The following is a 24583-nucleotide window of genomic DNA, read 5'->3' as shown; positions in this document are numbered from 1 at the left end:
TAATTTTCAAAAATAATGAGATCAGAACCTTAAGAAACCTCACTTTTGATTGATTTTTTTAATACAGGGCAATATACTCACAGACTGAGACTTTGATTGTGAAAAGACAACACTTTGAAAGTGACTTTATTTGTTTGTCTTTACAAAAGATCTATTTGAAATCATTGTAGACAACCCAGACATTTCTCTTTGGTGCTTAAGCACGACCATGAACGTCGTATTTTATTTATAAGGTCTGAAAAGTGTGCCACAGAGAAGGCTCAGCTTCCTACGTCAGGCTTCAGAAAAACTGGATGGTGCTCATAAAAGTTTCAGCTCCTTTTTGAATGGAGAGTTTAGACATGTTGTCTTTAATTATTTCATTTCACATTAAAAGTTTGAAAACATTCACTCCACGTCCCAAAAATGGGAATATTTCGAGGTGCATTCTGAGGGAAACCCCTTCTGGACCTTCCATCTCCATTCATAAAACACATGGGAAAGGTTGGCATGTCACCAGTAACCATATCTGACTGGCCTTTCTCTGAGATTCAATTCTTGTTTGGGTGTACCAGATATAACTTAACTTCTACCTTTTCAAATGCCTTTCACAGAGTACATTTCCTCACTGCAGGGGCAAATGACTACTTCAAAGTCACTCTCAGCGATCTTCTTCTACACTTCTGAACTTGCAGCTATGTGTGTCTGGATTTCAGAAGAGATTAGAATTCTAGGGATTTAAGAACCACATGGAAATGGGTTATCTTCATGTGTTTGTTATTTAGATATACACCTGTTTTTCATGTCACATGGTGCTTTTGTATACAGTAGTTTCAGTGTCCGCTGAATGTATGGACCATACAATTTGTGGAAACACTGAAATTCATCATTAGCAAGAGTTTGCCCCTAAATTCTTTAGCTTTGATGCCAGCAATATTTCCAATGCTGTCACATCAGAAATTCTTTGAGAAGCAACTGAACTCTGATAGTCTCCCATGTGAGATGCTTGTACCTCATTTGTGACATGTTTCTTATTTCAGTCTTTCACAACAAAGTATAAAGAGTGAAGCTGGATGAGGTCATGCAGTTAAATAAAGTATCAGTGTCATCACCCTGACACCAACTACTGATGCGTCCATAAATAGTCTATTGACGTCACCACAAGACTCATCACACAGATTAATTTGAACCTACATAAGGTTTGTGAATACATTTCTGATGGCCTTGACAACTCTCTCTTCTCTTACACCTCCGATAAAATTCAACCGAGGAGTCTGCAAGCCTTTGTGTTTGCTTTTCACAGAGGCAAATCTCAGAGGAGCAGCGATACGTTGTGCTATGACAGTCGAGCCTGGGACGTTGAAGTCTCGCACTTTTCTTCTTTTTCTTCATCTTTCTTTTTTTCCCTTCCTTGGCTACTGAGAATAGGCTGAGTCTTCCAATTAGCAGTTTTCTGAAGAGGTGTTGTGACAGTCAGGGAATACAATTTACAGTTGTTAAAGCCTATCTGAAGTTGTTGTCAGTGTGTAACAAAGATAATAATAAGCTTGATTTTAATCCTGAAAACTATGAAGTAAAGTACTGTGATGATTGATTGTACATGTTCGGATCAAAGGTGGTCTAATCCTTACGGCACATCTGTCCAAGCCGCTTAAACACCGCTCCTGAAATTGCAGTCTGCTGCCAGATAATGTAGACCAGTCGCAAATCACACCTGCCTATTGTAAGCTGGTGGGAGACCTGCACAGCTTAGCTGAAGGCAGGAAGAAAGTTTACAATGGGGAGACTAAAAAAAGAAATGTTAGATTGATGCTGTTGTTTCCTAGAAGAGATGTGGCTCCATTTGTTATTATCTGACAGACAATGAGCAATATGTGGATGAAAAATGGAACGGATAAAAATATGTTCATCATAGTTGTTTTTATTTCACTAACGAAAACCCCTGCAGCGCTACGGCTTAAACAAACAAGATACAACATGGTTTTTGTTAGCTTTGGACAGAGCTGGGCTAAATGTTACCCCTGTTTCCAGTCTTTTTGCTAAATTAATTTAAGCCTCGATTATGCTTTCCGCGCAGACATGAGCTGAAGCAAAATCATGACGAGTTATCATCTAAGTTAAAACATTTTCCCACCCGTCTTCGTAATTACAAAATGTTTGATTTGCACGGACATGCAAAGAGTTGCCTCATTGAACCCTTTAGCGAAGGGATGTGTCTGATGGTGTGACGCCATTTTGGCCGTGCAGACACTCGCGACCCTAGTGGATGCGTTAACCATAAACCGGGCATTAGCCGGCCGTTAGGGGTAGCTTCATATCTAGCTAACATACAGACATCGATGTCGATTTTCTCATCTAACTCTCTGCAAGACTTAGTGTATTTCCCAAAATCTCAAACTTTTTCTTTAAATATATATCACATCTCTGCCTTATCCTCCATTCACTCCACGTCTGAATCATGAAGGTGATCTCATCGTTCCTCTTGGGTCACACACAGTGAGGCAACCACTATGGTATCTTTCCGCTGGCATCGGAAGCAAAAAAGCATTGATTTCAAATGGTGGTTTTAGTCTTAAATGACAGCTCTCTGTGAGCACCATTGTGTGAAAGCTGCTCCAATGAACTCCATTGATTAATTTTGTCTTTTGAAATGGTAGCCATGGGTCCGGAAAGTATATTCTTTTATACGGAGGCAAGGAGTCAATATGTGGCTTTATTGTTCTCTGTTTTCTCAGTCAACTTTTTCCACCACAGCTCAGCGTGTCTCAAAAATGACATAACCAAGATAAAACGGGTCTGTCAATAGAATGAACACTGACATACTGTCAATAGACGCATGCCCTCTCCCTTGCTGTGGAATAGATTTATTTCATTTTTTCTTTATTCATATGCCATTTGTGACAATCACCTGCATGCTGATGACTTCCTCTCAGAGATTCTCAATGCCAAAGCATTATAGACATGAGCACACACAGTTGCAGCTATGGTTTGGTATAACATGCTGCAGTGCGGACCAGCTCGCTGTGTAATTGAGAAACTGGGAATAGCAGTGAAGGGACTGCCCTATATGAAAGAAGCTGTGCATTTAAGACCTTCAAGCCACTAAATTAAAACCTTCATAAGAGATTGACAGCAGCACGGTTGCCTTCTGTGCTTGGGGATTCGTGGGGAAGTGCTGCCAAATGCTGTACCTGCGTCCCTGAGCAGAGCTGCAGTGCAGGGTCAGCGCTGGAGGTGGCCACCTCAGCTGGGTGTAAAATGGCCAGTAAATCACAGACGATACAGGCCAGTAGTTGTGTGGAGATGTGTGTGTGGGGGGCATTGTATGAGTCCAATCTTTTACATTTCAATGCTGTTCATCCTCAGAGCTCTGTCTACACAATGCGTGCATGTTAAGCCAGGAGATTATGCATTTGGGTATCAGGGTACTCTTTGTGCGCTGCTGAATGTTTATGTTTTCTTTCTATGCCATTATTTGCATGTGCATGCCTGTGTGTGCGTGCAGGTCACCCTGAAGCTGCCAGACCAGATGTGCTGGAGTCTGGATTGTGCAGAGTGATGAGTGGCTCCCTCGCTGACTCTGCAGACTTGGAACAATGCACACAGGTCTCTCCAACTAATGAGCTCTCTATATAGAGAGACACAGTGAGAGCCTCCACTCTGCCTACAGTTTCAATCAGGACCTCCATATCTGGGGAGCAGAGCTTTTTTATGCTTGTGCTGGCGACGGACCAAGGAATTTGATACAAAATGCAAATCAGCATCGAGTACCTGAGGTGGTTCCAGTTTGTTTGTGTCACAAGGTGGAGAGTGACAGGTTCTTTGGATCAGGATGGAGTAAGCTTAGGAATGCAGAGGCAGTAAGGCTATTTTTGCTTTACACTTTCTAACAGATACGAATGCATAGGCTTTGCTTCCTCCGTATTCTGTTACAAAGCACTTTCTATATCTGCGACGGCACCCAAACTCATATAAAAAAAAAAAAATTCAACTTCAGAAGTATGTTTTGAGGGTAAACATACTCTATCACATTTACGCATCACAGCACAGACAAAGATGAATCATCTGTTTTAACGTTGCAAAGCTTTGCTCCCCGATGGGCTGTTAAAACTAACTCAAACAAATATAGGTTACAGGGGCTAAGAGAGCAGCCCTTGAGGCAAGTGTCCAGACTTCTTACTGAGAAATTACTCTACATTATTAATTTCCATTCTAATGTCTTTGTTTTGCCACAGTGCGTAAAACAGAGCAGGTCCACTACGTTAACTCCGAGATTCCTAATTACCAATGGGAAGCTGCCAAAACACGAGATAAAAAATTCACTCAGTGCATTAAAACATTTTTTCTTTTTGTCAACTGACAATATACAATAAAAGTCTCAATGGCAACTATATCTCATCATTATTAAAGCACCCATAAGGAGAGGAAAAGTATTTTTAGCATCACTGGTAGCAGCAGATTTAAATGGCAAAAGCTGAAATGTAGCCTTCCCAGTGTTAAATATGTCTCTAATGAGTCCGGTAATGGTGGGCTTTTAACTGAGAGTAAATATTTTTACCTGCCTTTTGGTTTTTAAGGGGAGACAATAGAAATATAATACATGTTTTTGGACTGCTGGGTACAAGCAGTTAAGTTATCATTACTTATCTAAGGTTGTTAATGATGATTTTTTTGCACAACAGGCAGTTTGGAATGCAAATCTACTCTTATGCTACCAATCATAGCCTGATAGCAATATCATAAAATATTCATTTTCACAGGAACCCTATTCTGTGGTGGTGCAAAATCCTCTGCCTCTGATGGAGAAGTACAAAGATAGACTCACATACCCTACAGTGTTCCTGTGCCATATCGTGTACCTGTCAGGGAAAATACAAAGACTCGTGAGTTCGCGTCAGATTTCAAACGCCTAACCTTTCTGTCTTTAGGTTTGTGTTTCTCTGGCAGCGCTAAATATATGAAATGCCCTCTAGTATCGTACAAGCTTGCTGTTTTGATCTACGAGGTTGTGATATAAGCTTTGGTTAATAATTGATGTGTGGAAGGATGTCTCTCTCTGGCTCCTTCATACGACTCAAAAATGACATTCCTGAAAATAAGAGGGGTCTTCTGCAAGATGAAATGTTTTACTTTGTGAATTACTGATGCACCGTGTGGGAGTTCCCATCCCCTCCTCGCTCCCTCGTTATTGTGCAAAGTTCAGTTTCTTTTGCCATGGCCTTTAAGACTAGCAAGGAAAAGCTGACCTCATTAGTGGTTACATTGCTAGCATGTGAAGCTAGTTATTTGTGTCCTAAAGTTTCTTTCTATATGCTAAACAACAAAAATGACCTCTTTTTCTCATATGTGTCTCTTCTCAACTAATTAACTTAGAAAACATGAGAACAGGATGTTGCCGCCAAAGCTAAGATGCTACCAAAGGTTGCGTAAGCCACGTTTAAAGGAATAAGGCTTAGGCTATTTGGTTTCTTGCTGAGAATTACTCAATTGCAAGAAGACTGATACCACTCTCTTGTCTGCTAAATCCAGCAGTCGGTTAGCTTAGCTTAGCATAAAGACCGGAAGCGGTGGAAACAGCTGAACAGCTAGCCCGGCTCTCTAGACAGATGCAGGCTAGCTGTTCCCAGTGTTTGTGGTACAGTAAGCTAAGTGTAACAGCTGTAGCTTCATTTTTATTGCTTCCAACCAACAGTCAATGTTGTTTTTTTATTAAACTAACCTATAACCAGAACTATGTGGTTATTACTTTAAACATAACAACATACTGTAGGTCCCTTAAACTTTACAAGCTACTTATAAAAATTTGATATGTCCTCTTAACCTAACTAAGTTGTTTTTGTTAAGTTGTTCTAAAACTAACCAAAACTTAACCATAACGATGTCACAACCTAAAAGGGATTTATTTTTTAACAATGATTTGTTAGTTTTGAAAAGCACACAAAAATGATGTCATCCTGTCAATAGCCAGATCCAAATAACCTTTATTGTGGCATTGTAGAGAGGATGGACAAAATGTGGCATGAATGTATTTATTGTTGTTTAATTTGGACTTGTGAAATGTCAGACAATTCATTGGATGCACAGACAGACAGACAGACAGACAGACAGACAGACAGACAAACGGATGGATGGATGGATAGAAAAGGGAAATGGAATTGATGAATTTGCATCTGATGTATTATGTATTATGAGTATTATTCAGTAATCCATGGTTCCAAAAAGAACTGAGTTTTTTGACTCTTGTCATTTGCAAATTGAGGAGACAGTTTGAATGGGGACATCTATAATTGATAATTACAAGTCTGTGCGTCATGGTTTTGCTGCTGTGGGCTAATGATGAGAGGATATAAACTGCAACTTGACTGTGCTGAAAATAGTTTGACTTGTCCAGCTGCACGTCTCTTTCTCACGCCCCAAGAACATTTTCAAATGTTTATCTGGTTCATTTAAAATATTCATATGTGTGATTATTACTTAAGATTTCAAAGATTTCCCTCTTCAGTTTCAAACTGCTGCAATAATCTCTGAAGTGAGCCGTTAAAAAAGAAAAACGACAACACTCTAATGAGGAAATCTTCAGTGGGGTGCCCAGACTTCTGTCACTACCACACAGCCTTAAGTGGACACGATGGACTTCTAAAAGTTTTAATTACAAGCTACTTCAGAAGAACTTTGGCCCGCTGCGCCAATATTTCAATCTCGCAGATATTAATAGTGTGTCTCCAACTACAGGTTCAGATTTATTTCTATTTTTACTTCCTCTGACCACCTGAAGCCATCCATCAAGAATCTAATTTGCTAAAAAGCGATGAATCACCTTGCAATGATATCCCAAAATGTCCATTTTTATAAATAACAATAGGAATAGGGCCATTATCTGCAAACCTGTGTTAATTTATTACCCTAAAATGAACTTTACCTCGAGTTTAGAAGCATCTTATTGGGGCACCAAATAATTACATTCATAAAACAACAATGTGCACTCACACAGAGAAAGCGATCAGCACTAACATCTAATCTAACTCTAATGTACGGGGCCACAAAAAACTTCATTTTAAGAGCATGAAAATTGAAAATGGACACATTTCCTATTGAAACAAGATATTAGGTTAGGACATAATGCAGGGAGAGATCAAACCAAGTGTGCAGACCAGTGGGATATTAATAAGAGATGGGATGTTGTATTTTAATGGAAGGAACAGATGGGCTCAAACATCTATGATGGTTTTATGTGTTTTGTTCAACGTGGTGGCTTGTACTGTTTTAAGAACATTATTTCCCAGCGAGCAAAATTAAATATATTTAGTCGTGAAATAAGTTCACATTATGACACGGAGTATGGAATCAAACAAGTCATTTGTCATTTAGTGGGGACTAAGAAATATAAAATTTACTCCAGAGCACTTTATTGTACTTTATTTTACTTAACAAGCTTTTCATTATGTTCTCTGCATACTTGGTCTCGCACAAAAAATATTTTCATTGAAATATGCATAACAGAATGATCCATTATATCATGTTATGTGATAGACCATATCAAGGCAAGATCGTGACTTTACCCCCCACCGAACCTTGTGTATGTAACGCCGTCTTGCCAGTGTGTATAGTTGTACTGTATGGTTTAGCTCTAACTGGATTTTAGCTTGTTGCAACGCTAGCAGGCGTGAATGTAAACACATTTCAATATCTAAGCCTGTGAATAATGAATACATTATGGAACAATCTGCTACATTTGTGCTTATTAGTGCCTGCATTACCTCTAATATTCGCTGGTTATCTAACCATAATAAAAGTAGTTAATGACCCTTTGCTGGACTTGAAAACTTTTAATATAATCTCATTTTAGTGTCTCAGCTCTAAAATGATCATCACAGAAGTATGTAAATCAGTTGAGATTTCACAGAGTAGTCCTACTAGTTCACTGTTTTACTGTACAGATGTATACAGGTACCATTTGACACAGGTTTCAAATCAGACAACCAAAACCATTTGTGAAAATGTGGTTCAAAATACACATTGGAAATATTTTATCATTAATCTGCTGAGGGTAAAATATATAATATTCCTAGTACCTAGGCTCTAGTTTAATTTATTCTAATCTTACAAACATGTCAGGTCATTTTGGTTTACTGGCAGGAGTACAATAAGGAGAAATGTATGCCCTTTTAGCAGAAAACATTAATTTATTATAATGTTCTCAATTTGTGTGAAGAATTTGCTTTTTCAAAATGTGAATTAATGTAGCTTTGCTTGATCATATATACGACAGCTGTTACTGTTGTCCTGAGCTGCAGTGAGGCAAATTCTGAAGGTTAAGCAAAAAATATGGAAGAATAAAGATTAACGTAATGGTGAAGAGGTACCTTAATGGGAAAATGCACCTCACCAATTACTAAATCTGTGCTGAATAAATGATGGTTTTAAAATCAGACCTCATTTGCAAGGGCTGGAGGTAAATGAATTAAAGCCGCATCTACTGTATAATAAAATATAGTAAAGTAGTGAAGGACAAATAGAAACTATACATACAGTATAAAGTTCACCATTTTACTTCACTGACAAGATAACAGACTATAAAGCCTGTATCACATATTAGGCACAGTAACTACAGGACTGTAGTATAAAGCAGATACAGAGTGCAGCGTTTCACTGGGGTCAGAGCACTTAACCTGCTGCCTGTATTGCTTTTCACCATATCTCTCAATAATGTAATTGAAATCATTATTTGAAAAGGGTGATTTTCTCTCCTGGTGGCTCAAAGGTGTGTTCAGCACTAATTGAAGTGGATGTCTCGGGTGTCTATAGATACCTCAACACCTTCTATCTTAGCACGAGAGTTTCTGTACACGTCTGCATGAAGGCAAAAACTTGCACAGCAGTTTCACTTTTTTTCCATTTCTGTTTTTAGACAAAAAGGATAAAAGGTGTACGTCAGTCTTGAACGCTGAAAAGGGAGACCACTTTTCTATAGCAACTGTGTGCGGCTTTTGTCATATACACACATTGCTGCTTATACACTCAATGCAGCACTGCAGGCAGATGTTAGCTTTTTAGTTGGAGCAGAAGGGCGAGACAATGTTCTGTGCATGACTAATGTCCTGAGTGTCTTTGCACTTCTTTTTTTGTGTTTTTTTTTACTATTATGAGCTCTAGAGTCATTTGAGCAGTTGTGAAAATGAACCAGACATCATAGTTGAAAAGGTCTGATTTCAGAGATGGGCTGCACAGAGCTCTTTTCTTCTTCCACTGAATTCTATTTAATTAAAAGAACTGAGAATAATCCAACAACATGGATCGCTGTCGTCTTGTTCCTTTGTGTGCTTTTCACATTGTCTGCTGGCAAGTTTCCATCACAGAAGTATGAGCTCAGGGAGCATGACGCAGTTTGTATTCAGTCTGTGTGACAGGCAGCAAAGCAGCAATCTTGTCTGTTGAAAGACAATGATTCCACTCAGCTGCCATGTTGTGCACACAAATGTGCTATAAGACATCAGTCCCGAAATCTGTCGCTGTGCACGCTGAATAAGTTAAAAAGATCCTCCATGGAGGTTTGCAGAATGCAGAATCTCCCAAAGTCTGCTTTGATTTTCCTTTTCCTACACAAATTTTATTTTAACGTGATGTCTAAACCCTCAGTTTAGTTTTTGAAAATAAATAATTTATTTTACAAATGACATTTACACAGCTTCACCCTCCCAGTGTGGCTTCAAAGAGAAATCTACATTAGAAATAAAAGCAGGAAGCCTCTTGGTAACCAAGTGGTTAGAGCGCATGCCATATAAATGTGATGTGCCAGGTTCATACCAACCTTTAGTAGCTTTGTTGCATGTCACATTCCCCCTATCCCCACCCCCATTACTACACAGTTATCTGTCAAATAAAGGTGCAAAAAAAGAATTATTAAAAATAAAAGCATAAAGTAGTACTTTCATACTGTTCCTAAACTTAAGTCTACTACTTAATTAGTCTGCAACTACTATATAATAGTCATTTTTGAAGCACACATGCAAAACATTCTTTAGTTCAAGCATCTAAAATGTGATCTTTCTGCTGTTCACTGATCTCGATCACTGTAAATTGAATATCATTTGGGTTGCGGGCTGTTTTCCGATAATGCAAATGATTTGAAAATGTCACTGGGAAATTATGATGTGCCTTTTTCATTATTTTCTGACATTCAAGCAATTAATTGGTTCATCGAGAAAATAATCAGTAGATTAATCGATATCCATATAACCGACAGTTGCGTCCGTCTTTGGGAAATTATTTTCAGCACAGAAGTATTACGAGCAAAACCAGACAAAATGCTAAAAACGAGGCAGACACAAACCTAGCATGTGCACACAACCATCCGTGTCTAAACTCAGCAGGCAGGTCAGGAAAAAAATCCATTATGATCACCACACAATGTCATTGCAGATATATCCCAGACAAACAGCGAGTCAAAAATACATGGAAACAGTCGCTCAGGTGCCACACACGCAGACACTACTTTCTGAGACGTCGTCTGCATTGTAATAGTTGGACTGTGCATTAGGTTTGCATTAAAGTCCAGACTTGAGCTTTTTAGTCAATGTTCTCCATGATTGAAATTCTCAGTCAGCCATCAATCTGCATTATAGACTGGTTTCCCCTTGTCTTGTGGGAGCTAACTGAAACAGATTGAGACAGCTCTTGCTCACTGCATCACTAATGGCTGCCAATGAAAGACGTCTCTGTGCAGTTGACCCGTGTGTGGAACAGGATCACGTCGCGGCTCGGAGCGATGGAGAGAACACAGCTCAATATAGGGAGTCTCTTCGGCATCAGTCACCAGTCAACAGCATCCTCATCCTATTGACTAAATGTTGCCTAGAAATAGAATCTAATCACAGGGTTTGGACAGGCTCTAGTTCTCCTAATGGTTTACCATTAGCTGACTGGAACAAAGCCCAAAATATAGGAGAAATATAACATTATATTCCAGGGTGACCGCATTGCATGGCAATAATGGGCTCTCGGCTACTGCCATGGAACCTGCATACTCCTCTGTGCTTAAATACAAACACCTACATTAACATGAGAAAAGTACACAAAAAACAAAAGCTAAAATGTGGGCAATATGCATTTTCTCCACTCAGCTGTGTTGATTAGATAATACAGGAGTGCAGACTAAGTGAAACAATTTCCAAGCCATTTTGCAGATGGGCCACAACAGAGTCGTTACCTGCATGGCATAATTGACACAGGCAATCCTGTTAATTGATTACCTAGGCCTGTGCTAATGTAAAATGCAAAGCCTCATTGTATCTTCCGTAGAGCGCCTGTCAGGAACATTGCCACACAAAGACTTCCAGAGGCAGACCCATTAATGTTTCTAGACTTTTCCTCTGGGAACATCAGAATACCTTTCCGATTGATAATCCAATGCATAATTACCTATAGGATGATGATCCAGTCAAATATTTCACAGTGGAATAGTATCTGGCACACTGCTGATCAAAAACTGAATAAAACCCCCCAGTGGGCCACGTGCCTCTACAGAAATATAACTTAATTAAGGGTACGCCCATTTGCTGTTTTTTTCTCCTCCAGGTTGAGATGAGGATGAGGATGCGGGGGTATGGGCCCCTCTCCCCTCTCGTCCAGCATTCAGCCTCCAGCTCCTCCTCTGATGCATCGTTTGCATCAGTACTTGGGAACACTTGTCCGCGCGCTGCTGCACCTCCCCACAGTGCATTCCCGGACTCCACTTAACCAGGTGATGACAGACAAACGCTCAAGAGTGAACATGATGTGTTTTTAACACGCTTGAAGTCGGAATTAACGTAGAATGGAGACGCGCCTCGGTCACTGCCTTTTTATCATTTTCTCAGAGTGGATTTGGCTCTTCACCCTAACTTCCATCCTGGGAGGAACACAAGGGGAGATAAGGTGCATTCCCTCGTGCCAGCTGCCGCTAATTACAGAATTTACCAGGGAACTCTCGGAGCTGGATTTGACTAATTTTGGCGAGGCACCAGCTGAAGAATTAGTTGGATTTACGGAGGGGTCATCGGGCGCCCAACCCACCGCCGGCGGGGAGGAAAAGCACAACGTTGCGGAATCAACCGCCAGCGAGGAAAGTTCGTCCAAAGTGCAACCACGGTTAGAGGGAAATAACACAAGTTGTGTCCAGAAGGACGCGTTGAACGGTCAGCAAAAACTTTGCCACCCGAAAGTGTTCACTGGAAGTGCTTCACCCGTGGCTGCCCCTTCTCCCAGTGGAGGTAACGTTACGGAACATATCAACGGTGATGAAAAGAATAACAGCTTTCACGTTGAAAATGTGACAGTAAACGAGGATACGGATGTGGCCAGTTGGAGACGAACGCGGAGTGCGAGGAGCGCAGACACTTGGTCCGGATTCAGACCTGAGGGCGGGGAGGAGGCTTCGTTTTCGGACCAGGAGGAGTTTGAGCTCACAAGTTCGACATTTGCACTCGCCGGGGACACGGCTCATAACCAGGCGATGGTGCACTGGTCCGGACAAAACAGCAGCGTAAGTAGTTAATGTGCTCCAGATTGTTTTGACGCAGTGTGCCCAGTGTGGTTCACTCCAAAATCTTGCATGATAATTTGAGTAATTAAAAGCAGTAGTTTTGATGAAGATTAAATGTGTGACTGCCGAGAGGATGCAGAGTTTGAGGGAATCAGTCTTGCCCTGCTTCATCCTGTCTCTCTCTCTCTCTCTCTCTCTCTCTCTCTCTCTCTCTCACTCACTCACTCACTCACTCACTCACTCACTCACACACACACACACACACACACACACACACACACACACACACACACACACACACACACACACACACACACACACACACACACACACACACAATCTATGCCATTGATTAGCTGACTTGGCAGGTAGGCTGAAGTTTAAAGTAAAACAGATAAAGCAACATATAAGTTTAATGTTCTGCATAGAATTGTGCTGTTTTTTTTCTCTCGAGTCACTGATTTTGGCTGTAGGCATAAACAGTATTTCATGCGTGTATGAGATCAATACCTTTCTATGCACCTGTCTTCTTGCTGGAGCCTCATCTGCCTTGCTCAACAATGGAGAGATGGGTGATGCTACTAAAGGTTGAGTCTTCAGCTCAATGAACACCGATGCTGAACGCTAAAAGTGAAAGTCATTACACAGCAGAAAGGTGTAACATAACTTCACTTATAACACACTTTACACAAAGAATGTAACTTGTGAAGTGCTCTTTGTACAAAGTACAAAATAGCATCAAAGTAATATTGTAAAATACTAAATATAGGTACAAGGAGAGATAAAAGACGACACAAATAGATGTGTTTAACCTCTAGCTAACCCTTTTTTGGCAACATCCAATTTTCTTATATCTGTGGTTCTGACAACCCACAGTGGAGGATGTGAGTAAATTTGAAGGCATTCAAAACAATAGGGGGTCTTCGATGTAAGCCATTTAGAGCTTTACTGTATATACAAGCAACGGGACTTTAATATCAAGTCTCAAAGGTATGTACAGTTCAGCCAGTACAGTTTTTTTTTTTGATCAGGAGTCAAGCCGCAGAGTTTGAATTAAATTGCGCCCTGGCAATATTTCTGAGATGAAAGAAGCTGATTTGGAGGTGTGATTTATTACTAGAAGCAGCGTCTAACATACTATCAGAGAGTGCCTCGGCTTGATGTGCAGAACCAGAGATCCAAGATTCTTGGATGGTGCATCTCTTTTAGCCTTAGGGCTTAGCAGAAGTATTTATGTCTTGCTTGTCTTTCATTGAGTTTTAGAAGGTAATTACTCCTCTATTTATCAAGTGCAGACAGGCTGTAAGTCAGTTTAACACGTTGGTATCATTGGGCTCTAAAGATATGTAAAAGTGTGTATCATTGGCATGGCTGTGAAAATTGATGTTATGATGGCATCATCTCAGGGCCAGCGTGTAGGCTGAAAAGAGCATGAGACCATGTCATGTATTAATGATTTAAACCATGTTCAGCAGGACAAACCCATTTCACAAGGGGAGTTAGAAGAATGCTGCAGTCCAATGCAGCCGACAAGGACTAAACCTGCAATGTTTTAAAACATTCAACTTCTGTAATGCTTGATAAAGATATCACATTTGACTGTTGCAAATATAGAGTAAAGAGCAGAAAAGGCACCAACATCCTAAATGAGCAGCCTGTAGGTTTCGGATCTATCGGCAGAAGTGGAATATAATATTGGTTATTATGTCTTTTTATTACCTAATATTAGCAATCGATGTGTTTTCTTTACCTTGTCCGTCATGTTGCACCGCCATGTTTCTACAGTAGCCCAGAACGAACAAACCCAACACTGGCTCTGGTTAGGGTCTTTTGCGCTTTTATGTTGAAGTACCCATTGTTGGACAAAAATTGACAAAATTTCCCTTGTTAACCTCTAACCCCCCCCCCCCCCCCCCCCCCTTTCAATGCCCTAGTTGCAGAGAGAGTGCAGGGGCAGCGAGGTTGTTTAGTTGAATATGTAAGTCTAGTCTGCCTGACTCATTGGTCCTATCTGGTTTGTGCAAGTTAGTAGTCGGTCCCAGGGTGGAGCTGATTATGGCCACAATGCTTATGATTCCAACAGACGTGCTGCAGCGCATTTCAGAAGCTGCTCTCTCTGTGCTGTGTATTGATAAATACATGGAGCTGTCCTTGGTGCTGAAGTAGCTGAGTCTGAGACTCGCCCCTTGTCTGGGAGGGGAGGGGGGTGGGGGTGCGGTGTAAGTATGAAAGAGTATGTATGGAGGAAACGCTGTTGTAAAGTAGGCCTACCCTTCTGCCATGTAGTGCAGTGGCCATGGAGTCTTAAAACATGCAGCTACTGGTAAGCTACACTGTGTCTTTTTTAAGTGCTTTCTCTTTGGATGCACGCAGGTAGCAGAGAGGGAGAGAAAAAAGTACTGGGAGAATCACCGATCCTGTTTTTGATTTTGAAAGTTGAAATCGAAAGCTCATTTTGATCGATTTTTCAATTTAGAGTGGTAGTACCTTGGGGGTCCTATAAGGATCAGCAAGCCATAGAACATAAATAAAAAGTCCAACGTATTCTCACATATTTGAGTGTTTCCCACAGAATTTTATTTTATTTGTGACTGTAGCTGTCTGGTGGGGGTCGTCTTCTCTGCGGTGGAAAAGCCAACAACACTCCTTCCTCGCGCGCAGGATCATGTTTTGACACAGAGTCTCACCCTGCCTACTAATAATGTAATTATGTGTGTGTTCCCACTTCTGCAATATACTCTGTGTAGGGGCCAGGTGCTCACCAAGGAAGCTCACATATTTTCCAGCTGGTGTACTCTTTAGAAATTTAAAGTAGTAATCTATATCAAAAGTGGTCAATTTCCCTTTTCTAAGTTTAACGTCTTTGTTTAACTTGTTAACAGTTACACACCAGATATAATGGCTGCAATCAGCTTCCCTGGGTGCATGACAAGATTTGCGAGAGGTTTACCAGCCAGTTGCACATTAATTGGCAACCTCATCTTGCAGGCTGAATAAAGAGAAGTAGATACATTGGCCAACAAATACAAAGAAAGAAGAAAGTTGCTCTGGGGCTGTGAATGCTTGCAGTGCTCAGACACTAATATCTCCTCTGGCTTGTTAATTTGACTCTGTTTGTGTGGGAAAGGGCTGCTGTGTTTAGACACCGCAGGCAGTTCTCACATGTCAACTAAATGAAATCAACGTATCTACATAGTGCAGCTGATATGATGTGTTTGTTGCAAATTCTGAAATGTGATAATTGGTTTTGCTGTGGATCTACAGAACATCAGCAGATTGTCTGAGCCTGTTATTGACTTTGATATTTAGTTTTCCTGTCCAATTCCAGATTTTATTTTGCCAGTCATTTGCTGCTGAAGCCTAGTTGTCGGATGTTACTGTTCTTTTATCATGTTTCCAATTATCACGGTTTGAAAACTAGGCTGCAGTGTCATTTCAGCAGCTCAATTAACATGAAGACCAAGGACAATGTTGCTGCTACCACACTGATTCATGTGGTTATTGTCAGTCACGAGCCTACAAGGTCAAATAAAAACACCAGCAGTTTCCAAAAATCCTCTAATGTAGTATAGTTTACCTACAGGAGCCTTTAATTTCAACCATATTGTGTTGCAGAGGATGTTAATCAAAGATCCACTGGGCCTTTATTAGCAGTCAGCCAAGAGAACAACATGTTTTACCAAAGGAAATGTAAGGGCTTCAATATCTGAAGCAAGACATATATTTGATTTTGTTGGGTTTTAATAACTGCAACAGGCCGTGCCTTGTACTCCCATCTCCACCCGTGTACTTGTAGTGGTGGGCGTTTCGTAAAATGCACAGTCTGCTGCTGACCCACTGCGTGCCCTGTTGTCTTATCTCTAGGCGAGGCTATTGTTATCTTCTCTAACGCAAAGTGGAGAAATTCATCACCGCTAGAACGGCATCCCATGCTTACAATAATGACAAAGTACTTTACTGGGCAATCTTCAGTCAGTCACAAACATACGTCGGCTCTAACTGCCCAGGTTCCTCAACTAATACCTTCCCCCTGACAAATCTGTAGTGCAACAGACGGTGTTACGCTGCAAAACGTCTCTTTCAATTTAATATTTAAGGATTCTGTTGTTCTAGAATATTGTAACATTTTCCAAAAGTTTGTACACGTTTAATGCATGTTAGTTATAGCCCTGGTTAGCATATTTAGCTTTTATTCATGCTTTAGTTTCCTAACAGTCCAAACACATGCAAATGAGGTGAATCAGAAAGTGTAAAATGCCTGTAGGTGTGACTGTTTGTCATTCTGTGTCAGCCTGTGAGACTGTCTACTGTCCTGGGTGTTGCCCAGTGCATACTGGTATAGGCTCCAGCTCCTCACGACCTTGAACACATCTGTCCTATTTTGTTTCCACTCGAACCAGCTGTTTTAAATGCCACGCGTATAATATAAATCACTTAAAATTCTCCACAGAAGAGCTACAGGCAGCACAGGTGAAATATATTTAACAAAAATAAAAAGGTACTTGTGTTTGAAGTGGACACCATCTTCCTCTCCTTTTTCTTCTTCTTCCTCCTCCGTGTTGTGCTGATGGAGATCCCTACAGCATCCAGGACATTTCCTGAGAGTATTTGGCCTAAAATGATCAAGCTGTTGATGGAAAGCCTTTTATCTACATCTCACTGGCCTTGATCCTCAGTCCTTATGGCCTTTAGTTTGAGTAACTTTTTCTTTACGAATCTCCATTTCTTGGCAAAAAGTGGCCTCATATTCTGCGTCTGTCTTAAACTGAATGGCCGTGTACACAAAAACCCTGGGTCTGGAGCATTTGTTGAGTTTCTCCATCTTTGGGGAAGGGCTTTCTTCTCTTGGAAAAATACCTTTTTGTCTGCCTTGAGCAGCCCTGAGGAGCAGCTTTCTAAATGTGATGTTTATGCCCTGCTCATGGGCACTAAAGTCCATGTTTTGCTGTTTTCTTTAGCTTGTAAGTTTGTGCGGGAAAAAAGATCAGAGAGATTGAGGGTTATCTCGAGATAGAAATATGATTCTATCTCATTATGAGATGTTAATTACAAGGATTTAATTGCAAGGATTTACCTTGACTTTGTTAATGCCTGCATAAAAGCAACTACAATGACTATATCCACAGAATCTGCAGTCAATGTGCAGCATGGCTTAATGGATGTCAGACACTCTTTATTTATTTATTCAAGGCAACATTAAAGGGAATTATGACCTTCTGCAGCAGATATCAATGTTACTTATGCAAACATTAATGCCAAATCGAATTTTTAGGAATTAAAAGTATGGACAATGTTTCTATTTCAGCATTCTGAAGATATATAAATGGGTACAGTGAACAAGAAATAACCTGCAATTACATTTTCTGTGTTTTTAAAATTCACGTCTTCTCTCTCTGAGACTTGCAGTTTTTATGTTTTTGCCTGAGATACCATTGAACTGAAAGTTTTTGGAGTTACAGTGAGAATACTATATTTGCCCAAAAAATATTTATCAGCTGTGTGGAGACGCGCCACATGGTATGTTATTTTGAAGACGAAGCTGGCCATACTAAAATAAAACCCAGAGAAAAATAAAGTAGAATATGCCTCCAGATAAAATATATGAAAAATATTAAACACAAGACAATATTAAACATATGCAGTAAAAGGTTGAAACCAAAATACTGTATACTATGCAAAAGTGCTGGGGCACTTTTAAACTTGTGCGGATAGAGAATACAAAACTAGCCAGAGACGTGAGAGTGGTATCGATCTTCCCATCTGACTCTCGTAAGAAAGAAAATGACCATGATTAAAAACAAATGTTCCCATTTCTTTAAACATTTTTGAAAGCCTCTTTCAACAGTGTCATTGCGGAGGCAGAATACATTCGAAAACTCTGTTCCATATCATGACTTAAATTGGGAAAATGTTCAGAAATGTGGGGGCATCCCGGTAACAACATTTACAAACACTTTATTATTATAAAATAGTGTAATTCTTTTCATAGTGGACTGATAGGAAATGTTGGGGAAAGGGAGTAGAGGCATGACTTGCAACATGCGGTCCAAACAGCCAGGAATCGAACCGCTGCTCATGTGGTATATGCCCTAACCACTCGGGTACCTCTCCAATATATCAACATTGAAACCTGCAGGACATTAATATAGATGTATTTGAATATTTATTTATTGAATAAACACAGTAAACTATTTTCAATCAAAATGTAATAATTAAAAAAGTATTTACAGGACGATTACTGCATCAATTGCAGCTTACCCTACGAAAGCGACAACACCGCCAGGGCCATTTTGTCAGTAATCATACCTGTTCCGCCCTGGCTCCCAATTTTGCACCTTAGGCGGAGGAACGGGAGACCTCATATGATCAATGATTAAATAATATTTAGTCTATTTTCACAATTTGTCTCCTACCTACCCAACATTGATCCTGCCTCCTCAGCTTACCATCACAAACAGCCCTGTTTGGAACAATGTGATGCATGCAGCTTCCTGCATTGAGCATGTTGTCATGCTCAGACAACCCTGTGGCCGCTACTGTCAGTTTGGACGCCCACCAGCTCCCCTGTCTCCTGGGAGGCTGAGATTGACAAGTTGCTGAGGGGAGGGTGGGGGGGATGAGCATCACACACATCCTGCTAAAGAAACATAAATAAATTCATGAAATACATACAGATAAGACTTGTAACACCACGACCAAACCAAAGACAAATAATTTATTTTCCCTCACATATTCCAGTATGTGGCGTTGCTTACATTGCATGGATAAACAGATGGACTGGTTTTTAAAGATCAGCACTGCGCACAAACTACTGGCAGGTTGATTTCAGCTCTGCCAAGCCACCTAGCCTTCCTGTGGTGAGGATCTCTTTAACACCTTGAAATCCTGCAGACTGTCTTCTATCGACAAGCTGCCCCCCCCGGGGTGTTTTCTTCTTCACTGCATGCTTACTAACAGAGCAGAAATCACTATACAAAGATTTTATCCGTGGATACAATTATTTGAGCTATAACAAGGTGTAATGAGATCTTACCTTTTTTTGTATTTGTTTTGTTGCAGACGTGTCTTCGTGTTTGCATTTCTTTCTGTTCACTTGAACTTCTAATTAAAACAGACTTGCATTCGCAATAGCTGCGACCAAGTTCGTGCATGCTCATGCAATCATCAAACACTTGTCAGAGCACACCCACCTTTACACACATGCCCAATTCCAATCCGGCCCTACACACTCCGATTGTGGTAGCACTCACTAAAGGTGTGTAGGGTGTAAATACAGTGGCAAGCTCCGGAATGAACTTCCCTCTCTCCGGCAGAAACAGGATCTGTTGCGACTTTTGGTAACCATAGTTTCATATCAGCATCTCTCGGAAGAAACCTTTTTTTTTTGTACATTTTTAAACTCTGTTTATGAGCTGCTTGGTTTTTGCAACAGTCCCTCTAAATATACTAAACTGTACAATCAAATTAACATTTTCTAGGTATATTGGATCCTTGTTAACATCTGTATGACGATATTAATTCATTATTTACTAGTAAATGTTTGCACCTAGCTATTTGTACACAGCGTGTTCCATGATGGACAGCGTTGCATGTTGTCAGTAACGGCAGGTGGTTAAGTCAGGATCGATGCAGACTCGCTGTCGGCGGGTGTTATAACCCATTTCCACTCCCTGCTAATTGGTTTAGAATGGCACTTAATGCGGCGGACCTTCCACGCGAACGCACAAATGGAGTGGAAGGTAGGGAGAGGGTGTAGGAGCCTGATTAGAATTGAGCCTCACAGCTCACACTTCAGTGCCAGATTTTAGCCACCTAGGGCGAAAACTTAAACAAAGGATGGGACATGTTTTGTAGACCAATTCAAACCAACCAACCTGACTAGCTGAAGAGCTGCTGGTCACAGCTATTTACTGCTGTTTCTTATGAAACATATTTTCAAATCCTCAACCAGTTGGTGTGCTTTTTAAATTAAAACCAACACAGCCAGCGCTCTCAGTGCTCCATGAATCAGAAACCCCCGCTGTTTGCTGCTGCTGTTGTCAATATACTGTTTTTGGCCATAGCTCAGTCGCCACCTCATTTTGTGTTTCGGAAGTCTTTCATTTAATACTGGCCACCTGCATTACTCATTCATACAGTATGAGTTACACCATCTGGCTGCAGTAAGAAAAGCCTTGCATTCAAAACCCTAACTTTGATTTACACTGGAGTTTCCTTTTTGGATTTATAGTGATGCAAAAACAGAAGGTTTCAAATGCGTTTGGTGCGCCTGAGAGAAATCCTTCTGCAGCATATTTATCTAATCAGCTGTTGTATGTTATTTATGTCAGAAAAAAATGCAATTTATTAAAGAGTCCAAGGAGCTTTTAGTTTGTCAACATGCAAGTAATCTTCTACCTCAGCACTTTCAAACGGAGTGTTGAAGAGTCAAACGTAGTTCCATCCTTGCATCCTGGCAAAGTGGGCGCAACTTTTTGGTCGGGTTGAAAAATCTACCCTTTCTAATCTCGCCTGTATTGATCAGACTCCCTCCTCGTGCACACGCAAGCTTCCAAGCTCAGCGGACCGTTGTAGCTTTGCTGCTGAACTAGCCTTGACTCATTTATGGTGTAGAAGCAAATGATTCGAGTAGAAGCCTGTAGGAAAGCTGTTTCAGATGACTTGTCAACCACGCCGCTACTTACACACGGGGCCGTTGTCTTGACACGACAAGTCCAATAAAGCCAGATACTTTCTGTTCTGCTTGAAAGCTGTAACAGGGAGTATCTGTTCTCTGTCCATTTAAAAACAGCCGGTTATTTGATGTTCACAGATCAGTGGTATTACCATCTGCCAAGGTAACAGCGTGGTGCCATCAGTCACTTTGTTGCTGAACTATATTACTTCAAGAATCACGTTTAAAAAAAAAAGTTCAGTCATATTAATACCCTTCAAGTGCTTAAAGCAAGGACCAAAGATGTTTTGTTCACTGTGATTTCACTCCTTTTTTACATCAAGTTTTATTAGGACACCAATAGTGATATTATGAAGTTGCTTTATAATTCATGATTGCAGTGACCTGCTATGCATGCGAGAGCCAACAGCTCTGACTTCAAACAACCTAGCTTCAGCACAACATCTGGTCTACTAGGAAATGTTGCCTTTGTTAATGAAGTGATATAAATTGATGTGGCAGACAAAAGCCTCTGTACATTGTGTGTCTCACTGAGGTGGTATTGAAGTATACGAAGATGTCCTTTCCTGCAGGCTTTTGTTCCTGTGGAGTGAGAGAGGGCCATAAACAGTGTAATAGAAACAGACAATTGTTTCTTTATTAAAGTTGTTAAATGATGCTGTTTAATGTGGTGATTTTTTATTAAGTCACATTTCATATTTGATGCTGTACCGGCCCCTGGGGTCTTAGAATTTGGTCGCTTAGCCGTGTTTTTATTTTTTATTCCTTGAAAGGCGTTGTCACATTGTTAACACTTCTGTGCTGTTAATATCTTGTAGGCAGGTGGTCTCACCCCTTCTCTTCCCAAAGGAATGTGTCTTAGTTGTAACATTTAATGTCACCAGTCAAAAAAGTGAATATCATCATTACGCAAAATGTGACCGTTATAATTAAAGCTGCTATAATCCTTTTGATATCTACAATGGATCACATGACTACTCGTGGCCTGCAAGTTTAATTGTAGATACCACTAGAGTTACGTGGGTGGACTGACCCTTTTTAAAACTGTAGAACATCAGAAACTATCCCCAAAAGAAAAACGTGTAAACAAATGTCATTGCTTATTCCTATCCCATCTTTTCAGTTTTTGATATGTCATATTTCTTTAATATTAATATTCCAGTCAGTAACTCTTTAACAATTGCTTTTATGGAATCATCCATCTGTTTAATTGCAGTGGCTAAATGTGATGACAGTATTATTGATGGGGCAACTTAATTCCAACTGCTGATAAGGCTGTATCAACGGGTTGGTGGGATTGAATTGTAATGTGTATTCTGTCGCTCCTTTCATTTGTCTCAGGTGTTCACCCTTCAATAACAGAATCCCCCCCCTTCTCCTCTTCATACAACACCTCCATTTCTCAACAGTAATCTCTTCACCCTAAGCCCTTTTTTAAAACGCCATTAAGCCACCATTCGTTCTTACATAATGATCAAATTCATCCCAGTCCATTTACCTCCAAGGTTTAAGATTTACAAAGGATTAGAGGTTGAAAAATCAATTTGCTTGCTCTTGGATGTCAAGTAATCCAGTTTGGAGATATGTTGGTGCCATTGCCGTTTTAATGGGCTGTGCACTACATGGTTGCTGGCATCAAATGTGTATCATATGGCATTATTATTTAAATCCAGAGGGTAAGTTCTGCCATTATCCGGTGTATGGTTCTAGCAGTAAAAGAAGTAGCCTTCGCCCAGTGATTTCAAATGGCAATTTAATGTCTTATGTGACATGCTGAACTTCAAACACCTGTTTCACACAGAAAAATCTACAAAGTGCATATTGTATCACTGTATTGATGCGTTGAACCATGGGGCTTCACCTTTCACTTTCAACATCCCTCAGAACACTGAGTAAGCACGCAAATGATATCTGACTGTAATCCTGGATCCTTCCCAAGCAAATGCATAAAGTTAATTGCCATACAGAATGGGGGATATATTTTGTCCTAATTTTCCGACTGCTGCAGGTTGTTTTATTGCGTACGGCGATGTCCGTGAGGGTAAGACTTTTGGAAGGTATAAAGGCCATTTTATTGGAAGGCCATTAATCTCTGCAACCCAGTCTGGACACTTGGTACCGTAGTTATAACAAGCTACATGGATTATCTCTGAACTATAGCTCATATAAAGGTTTTCATACATTCAGCACAAAGTAATAGCACAGTCAGAGCTTTGAATGAAGCAAAGTGTAGTTTAAATGCATTGCATTGACGGAAAGAAGTTCTTTAGGAACTGATGGTACAGTCTTTAAGATACACGATATAGAAAGGGATATCGCGCAGGTGAAGACTCGTGTGTTTATGATCGCAAACACAAATGAGCATAATAATAATAAATCGGCAGGACATGTAAAACCTTTTTAGGACAATGAATTTATTACTCAATAGTTCCATAAACCAATAAGTAGCTTTGCTGCTGTTTCTATGTTTTATGTCATTGGATTTTGGACTTTTGGTTGAACAAAACAAAACATTTAAAGATATTGTTTTAAGCTATTACACAATAACAGGAGTTTCTGTATGAGCCAGAAAAGAGGATTCTTTATAATATTCTGTTTATTGATACGAGATTTAACAATATCAGATTGTGAGTGGCTTTTATTTAGAGTACTAGTAGAACGGTGTTTTGTATTCATAAATCAGAGTTACTGTTATTGTGTTTTGTGGTTGCAGCAGTAAAGTACATCAGGTAGTGGTCCCTGATTTTAGTTTTAAAAGTCTGAGATACTATCATTTTTGAAATTTGATATTTAAGCTGCTGGAGTCGACTGTACATAAGGGACCTAGAGTGTATTTGTCAAAATTTTCTTTTAAAAATTGTTTTTTAAGAAAGCAATTGACTTGTTTGATATGAGCGAAAGCCTAGAACATGGAATTTATGCAAACTGCACGAGCAAGGTCTTACAAAGTTCAAATTTCTTGTTTACATGATGGAGTTCTTACTTGTTATAGAGAATGTTACCCCAAACACTCATAACACTCGATAATTAGAAGAAAGGTATGAAAAGATGCCCAGAGACGCTTCCCCCAGAGAGCTATATTATCTGCAGTTTTTACGATTGCATAGTGCATGCAGGGCTCGGCACGCTACACATTTGTGTAAAGGGTGAAGGGCACAATATGAAGAGCTGTTTCTGTGTCGAGCACTGTTGAGATCTTTATAAAACTCTGTTGCGTAAAAAATACCTTCTTTCGGACATAAATTCTTATTATAATTGCAGTTTTCCCTTTTTATAGTGTTGCTTCAGTTTGAAAAAAGGAAATTCCAAATGAAATGTTCGTAAACATGGCTTTAATCCTCAGTAATCACATGCATATACAAACTTGTATATCTGGGGTCGTTTGCAAGACCTCTGTATACCTGCAGCTT

At 40.1% G+C, this 24583-nt stretch overlaps 1 protein-coding gene across 1 annotated transcript in view; it reads left to right on the top strand.

Annotated features, from left to right (window-relative positions):
• Positions 1-11791: 11791 nt before the first annotated feature.
• Positions 11792-24583, top strand: part of LOC115020480 (VPS10 domain-containing receptor SorCS1-like) — a 41811-nt gene continuing 29019 nt past the window's right edge. The window contains 1 exon segment of the mRNA XM_029450546.1: positions 11792-12499. Within this exon segment, the coding sequence (XP_029306406.1) occupies positions 11792-12499 (708 nt within the window).

This window comes from Cottoperca gobio, chromosome 15 (assembly GCF_900634415.1).
Source record: "Cottoperca gobio chromosome 15, fCotGob3.1, whole genome shotgun sequence".
Taxonomy (NCBI): domain Eukaryota; kingdom Metazoa; phylum Chordata; class Actinopteri; order Perciformes; family Bovichtidae; genus Cottoperca; species Cottoperca gobio.
Note: the sequence above shows the minus strand (reverse complement) of the source record. Positions and strands in the feature narration are given on the sequence as shown.